The sequence below is a fragment of the Odontomachus brunneus genome, unplaced genomic scaffold (assembly GCF_010583005.1).
Source record: "Odontomachus brunneus isolate Ranch 3 - 2012 unplaced genomic scaffold, Obru_v1 Obru_scaffold_614, whole genome shotgun sequence".
NCBI lineage: Eukaryota > Metazoa > Arthropoda > Insecta > Hymenoptera > Formicidae > Odontomachus > Odontomachus brunneus.
In genome coordinates this window covers 1-6,299 of record NW_022640064.1, presented here as the reverse complement: position 1 = coordinate 6,299, position 6,299 = coordinate 1, and the positions used below count along the sequence as shown (strand labels likewise).

Below are 6,299 nucleotides of genomic sequence, written 5' to 3'. Positions count from 1 at the left end.
GCAATGAAAATTACGTATACGCAAAAATTTCAAGAATAGGGGCCCAGATCTTTAAATTATATCATGTAGAGATTTTCCTTGGTACCAATATTATCCCCTCCATTTTTCGGGAAACTGTCGCCCTTTCTCGTATCTCTCTCATTCTAACGCAGCGGGTGCACCCGGATGACGTTTCCGAACACAACTCGGAAAGAAAGGCCTGGAGGAGGGACGAGTTTCCGCGCTTGCGCGTCCATTCGCGCCTGAGAGCGTCTGTGGGGCCGCGCTCATTTCGTGGCAACTTCACGTTTCGAGATAATTCGTGTGGTTTCAGGGCGTAGTGTTCAGATCGCGGGGAATCGTTAGCTCGCTGCTTTCCAGCAATTTCAACGTGTCGAGTTGTGAACGAGATCGCGAGAGAGGAAGTGGTGGTTCGCACAAAGGTGATTGCTCCGGAGGTGGTTCGCGGTCACAGTGGTGACGACACAGTGGAGATAACGACGGTGTGTCGCGATACGGCCGCGACACAGCGAAAAGAGCCGAAAAGGTGTAGCGATTGGAGAGTCGTCCAGCGCAGATACGAACAAAGATTTGAATAAATATAAACGGACGATACGACATTCCACTATAAATATAAACTCACTTGGAAAAGTAGTCGTGCTAACTACTCAGATCCGATCTAGATGTATACCGTAGCACTCGACTCTGCGCCACTAGCGGCGATTTTTTAACTAACTGGTTTGTTCGTATGTGTGGTGGACGACTGTCCAATCTCTACACAGGAATTCGTGTATACGCGTACATGCGATGTTAGCCGCCGCACAATCGAGCAAGCTCACGCGACGTGTTACATTATTTTCCCGGCGCGTCTACGCGCCACTCCGATGTGAGTGCGATCTTCGCTCCGTGTTTCGGTAAATCGTCACGGTAATCGAATAAACCATCGTCGCCGCCGCCGCAGTAGCAGCAGCAGGCACGTCCACGCATCATCATGTTCTGGACGAATAATTACGTGTCATCGCCGCATATCGAGGCATTGCTCAGCAAGGAGGCAAGTGACTTTCCCGAGCGTTTCCTCGAACGATTGTACACTCCCCCGCCGCGCTCTCTCAGCTTATCGTCGTGGCGGAGCGTCTCATAGTTAATTTGTTAACTCGTGCTTGCAGGATGTTACTCTGCACGAGTTGATGGACGAGGAGGATATCCTGCAGGAATGCAAGAGTCAGAACAAAAAGCTGGTCGAGTAGTAAGTAATGGTGCTGCTGTTTATTTGAGTCTCTTTGTGTTGAGATATTTGGATATACAGGCACTTTTTTCACTAATAATTAATGTAATAATAATTATGCATACTCATGCATATATATAAAATAACACAACATGCAATTGGTAGTCTCACGAGGCCAGCTGTCATGGAAGAGTTAGTGACATTAACTACTAAAGAACCATCCATAGACATCGAAGAACGTTGGCGTTATAAATATCCTAATGTTGCCTGCGAGTTGCTCACATGCGATGTACCTACACTGAATGAGAAACTGGCAGGTATTTAGGGAGCAATTTTATTACACAGTTAACAATCAAATAGTTGTCCAATTCTGCAAATGATCCCGCAATTATATCATATCTTCAAAACTCTTTCAGGTGATGAGGCACTTTTGGCCAAATTATATTCTTTCATAGATACTGATCAGCCATTAAATCCACTACTTGCATCATTTTTCAGTAAAACTCTTGGAGTACTTGTTGCTCGTAAAAGTGACCAGGTAATTATGCATAAGCTTTACTTTCACATATACTAATATGTAATAATTAGCAATATTTATACCATGATGTATGCTTTATTAGCTGATTAATTATTCAATCATGATAACTTCCTTTAAAATCAATATCACTTAGTGATTAATAAAGCTTATTATTATATATTAAAGTATAATTATTAGTAAAATAATACTAGTCAAATAATAAATTGTCTTTTTCCTCTTACCTTTCCTGTGTCACTCGCACATCTGTCCATCCTACATACTTCCATCCACTCCAGAATTGGTATTCCTATCAGTTCACATGCTTACAGGTTTTAGAGTTTCTTAAGAGTCGTCAGAAATGTGTAGATCTACTGTTACGGCACTTAGAGACTTCTGCTATTATGGACTTAGTGCTAAAACTTGTTACTCAGGTGGAAGGCAGTGATATGCGTCAAAACATATTGAACGTAAGATTTCACTCCTCAGAAATGTGTCTATCATACTGAAACGTGTTGTGCAGCTGTATCTCTTTTTCTATATATATGTATACTTCTTTAATAGTGGTTAGATAGTCAACATTTAGTGCAGAGACTGGTAAAGCTGTTAGCACCCACTTCAGAGCCAACCAAACACGCTAACGCGGCGCAATTACTTTGTGATATGGTGACGGTGGCGAGGGAGACTCAACGTACATCCACAGAACGCGCCGATCCAGATCCTATTTTGAATACTCTAGAATCGTAAGTATTACCAAGAATTACCAAGCAATTGTAGAGTTGAGTCATCTTATCTGGCGAGCAATCAGTTCCAATGACGTGTGTCTCTTTTCCACAGAGGAGAAACTGTGAGCCTATTATTAGAGACTATCTTAACTGGAGAAAAACTAGAAAGTAGTATCGTCGGTGGAATACAGGTGCTTTTGGTACTTCTAGGACAAAAAGCTAACAAGTACGACGTGAATATATTCAATAATGTTGAAAGTCTATGAGGTAGATGAAGTACGGTGTATTAACGGTCTTTTTTGTTTCTTTTTTTCTAGTGTGTTGAACGAGGGAGATGTTCACGGTAACAGCGAAGATGTCGCGGATAACGAGCAACGTATTAAAATTTCGGACGCAACCATACCATATCTGGAGCATCTTCACAAACTTCTTCTAGATCCACCATACGTAAGAGACGTTTCGCAATTTTTTTTCACAAGCATTTTTCCTATTTTGTATCGATGTAGCACTACTCTCTCGACGTAACTGTGTATTTCCTGCTATTTTAAGAAATGTTAAATCTTCTGTCATCCAGAAACCTGCAGTGAAGACAACCGTCGGACTTTTAGAATGTCCATTGGGAAATACTCGTTTACATGTAGCAAAATTGTTAATGGCATTATTATCGACGGAGAATTTAAAGATCCATGAAAGTTTAGCGAATTTGGGAACATTCCAAACATTGTTGGTAAGGCCACAGCATGGAATCTTCAAGTTCAACGCTCATTACGATTCTTGTATGTTACTTTACCCGAGTATACACTTTAAACTTTGCAGGATCTGTTTTTCAAATATACGTGGAATAATTTTTTACACACACAAGTACAACAGTGCCTGGCCTTAGCTATTAATTGCGGACATCGGGATACTAATGATATTATTTATAGTAATGTAAGTTGTGCATTTTTCTTTTGATGAGAAACTACCATTATATTGAAAGATGATGAAATTACTTTATTTATTAATTTTCAGATATTTATCAAGTGCAAATTAATAGACAGAATTTTAGAAGCCTGGGATAAGAACGAGAGTAAACAGTAAGATCACCGTACAATTTCTAAACCGTGCAATTTGTAACGCGAGAATTCACGTTGCAGGAACAAAGAAAATGGCGTTCGGCAGGGGTACATGGGACATCTGATAAATATCGCGAACGACATCGTCACTCAATGCGAGAAGAGTAATATATTGGACAGTTTCTTGAAGAACAATTTGTCACCCGAGTGTCTTAGTAAGTGGGAGAAACTTGTGAGTACACAGTTGGTGGAAATCAATAAAATTCATCAAACTGTAATGATGGTACGTACAACAATATATTCTGCAGTTATTGTTATCATACATTATGAAACGTTTCATTTACACATTTCATCGATACTACAAACCAAGTAACGCGTGATTGGAATAATAATAGAATTTCCAGGGTGATCAGAATCAAGTGTACCTGATGAGCTCCGAGGAGAATCCGGACGAGTACAATTCTTATTCGCAAGAGGCGTACATCCAACAGGTACGCTACGATAAATTTGTGTCATATTTTGCGACTTACTTCTTACTCTTGGTGGTGATATTCTTGGCAATAGATGTACACCAACTATCAGGGCCAGCAAATAACACCACCTTTCATCGAGAATTTTGGGTTCCACGACGATGAGTTCAACGACGGCGACGACGCGCTTCAGTAAGTACAATGCGATAATCACGTATGTCGAGTAGTTTGGGTAAACAGCATCGTCACTGAGTTATCCTAAGCGCGATCATGCAGCCTACCATATAGAGAATCGGTCATATGCACGCTTTAAGAAAAAAAATTGCGATATAGTATCGCCATTGTCGTTCCTCCCCTACTGTTTTCGTTAAGAAGAATGATATTATAGTAATCCAGTTGACCAATTAACAACGTTGGCCTTTACTCTCAGTGAAGAAGATCTCGACAAGCGAGAAGATATGTTCAATAAGGTAGATATTCCTTCGATCTCATTGCTGAAGAGAATCGTATTTGTGTATTCGCGTTGCTCGAAAATTGATAGAGTCTATTTGACGACATTGTTAAAGCTGTGCCAACAAAAGCAGAAAGCCGGCCTCGAGGATTGCGGCGGTGGAGTGGAGTGGGGTGACGAGGGCGAGCTGACGTTCCAAACCGTAGTGGATAAACGGGATTGGCATTCGAAGCAACAGCATCAAGATTCCAGTTCATCGGACGAGGACGACGAGGACGCGCGCGATATGCACATGGAAGTCGACACGACTGATCGTACGTTTTCTTTTTTTCTACATATTATTATTTTATTATTGTTATATATTTCATTTCACGAGAAAGGGAAATTCCGTCTAGTGCAATATTTTACGACCGCAAGTAGAGCCATGTAATAAAACTGCAAAAAATGAGTAATTTTATTTAAATGAACTACAGAAGCATAACTGAAAATTGAAGAGTCGTTTAATTATTTTATTTCTAAATAAGCTATATTAATCTGAACTAAATTATCGTCATCCAGTTATATGCAAATCGTTTCAGGTCGTAGAATTACTTTAGCTTCTTTTCAAATTACAGCTTGGGACACTACCGAGCCGTTGACTTCTAGTACCGCGCTTCCCCCGGTTAATCCGTGGGACGTGGTTCCGTCGGAGCCGGTGGAGTCTACCGGCTGGGCCAATTTCGATAATTTCGAAAATTCCTTAAATATAGAGAATACTGCGAGCGAGGATAAGAAGCCGCGCGACGATGAACTTAAAGAGAAAGTGTCGGAAACGATCGCGGACTCGAAGGAGAAGGACACGACGACTAGCGAGAACGTCGAGGACGACAACGAGAAGGAGAGCAAAGACTCGGCGAACACTGAAGTGACTGGATCAGGTATGCCGTCCAATACGGAAACCAACCTCAACAGTAAGAGCGACGAGAACAAGACGATCCTCGCTGACAAAAACGCTAATCCCAGCAAACCGCCGGCTACCAGCAGGTATTTATAATGTCTACCTGCGTCGAGGCTGGTGTAATTCGTAAAAAGTTCGCCTTGTTCGTTCTAGCGACGTCAAGGGCGCGGAGGAGGCCAAGGCCACGACGGCGGAAGACGCGAAGGACGCGGCAGCGGGCGAGAAGCCGCCGCCGGCCGAGCAACAGGACTCAGACGTCCCGAAGAACACACCTGCCGCCACCGACTCCGTGCTAATGTCGAAAGACGCCAAGTGAAACACCGTTTCCCTCCCATTCTCCCCCCCACCCACCCTGCCTATGTTAGACGAGATATGGCAATAGGAAGAGAAAATCATATCAGTATCGAGTCGTACGAGAACGATCGGAGCATATTACGCCTCTATTTTCATTAGACACCACGTGTTGATTATGTGCTTTAAAGGGAAGAAAGAAGAAACAAAAAAAATGGAAAGTGTGTGTTGACGCTGGGCACAGTATAGTCCCGTTGCAGGGTATCTCAAATAAATACGAATGCCGAACCTACCATCGACGCTCAACTACCATTTAGCGGATAATTTGATGTTTATTACATATACTATATAAATATATAGGTACATCCTGTCCCCTCTCAACCCCACCCCCTTTCCCGGATGGCCAACGTCTGCAGGTATTCCCGCGAAAGTGAAGTCCCTCCCGCGTATATTTTACGACTGTATTGTTAAGAGTTTCGTAAAACTGTTATTTATACGTAACCGATGAACTGTTCTCCGTTCAAAATGGAAGAGAAGAAGGAGGAAAAACAGCGAAAGAACAAAAAGAAAAGGGGACAAATCGCAACTTCTCAGTTCGCGCCATACATGGTCTATAAACGAGGAGACAGAGAGAGAGAGAGAGAGAGAGAGA

At 42.2% G+C, this 6,299-nt stretch overlaps 1 protein-coding gene across 6 annotated transcripts; it reads left to right on the top strand.

Moving 5' to 3' along the window:
* The first annotated feature begins 208 nt into the window (after nt 1-208).
* LOC116853746 (serine/threonine-protein phosphatase 6 regulatory subunit 3-like) lies at nt 209-6,291 on the top strand. 6 transcript variants are annotated; one of them, XM_032834934.1, is made up of 19 exons: nt 212-422; nt 762-1,030; nt 1,146-1,225; nt 1,370-1,521; nt 1,621-1,742; nt 2,018-2,188; nt 2,283-2,461; nt 2,556-2,669; nt 2,761-2,890; nt 3,018-3,170; nt 3,260-3,373; nt 3,455-3,519; nt 3,580-3,781; nt 3,894-3,989; nt 4,063-4,160; nt 4,357-4,438; nt 4,535-4,733; nt 5,034-5,442; nt 5,510-6,291. In XM_032834934.1, the coding sequence occupies exons 2-19, from the start codon at nt 971-973 to the stop codon at nt 5,670-5,672; spliced, it is 2,589 nt and encodes an 862-aa protein (XP_032690825.1). In that variant the 5' UTR covers nt 212-422; nt 762-970; the 3' UTR covers nt 5,673-6,291. The 6 variants fall into 6 exon arrangements, with proteins under 6 accessions (XP_032690828.1, XP_032690825.1, XP_032690827.1 ...); XM_032834937.1 differs by having other exon boundaries at nt 209-1,030; nt 5,169-5,442; XM_032834936.1 differs by having other exon boundaries at nt 212-1,030; nt 4,399-4,438.
* Nucleotides 6,292-6,299: the final 8 nt, after the last annotated feature.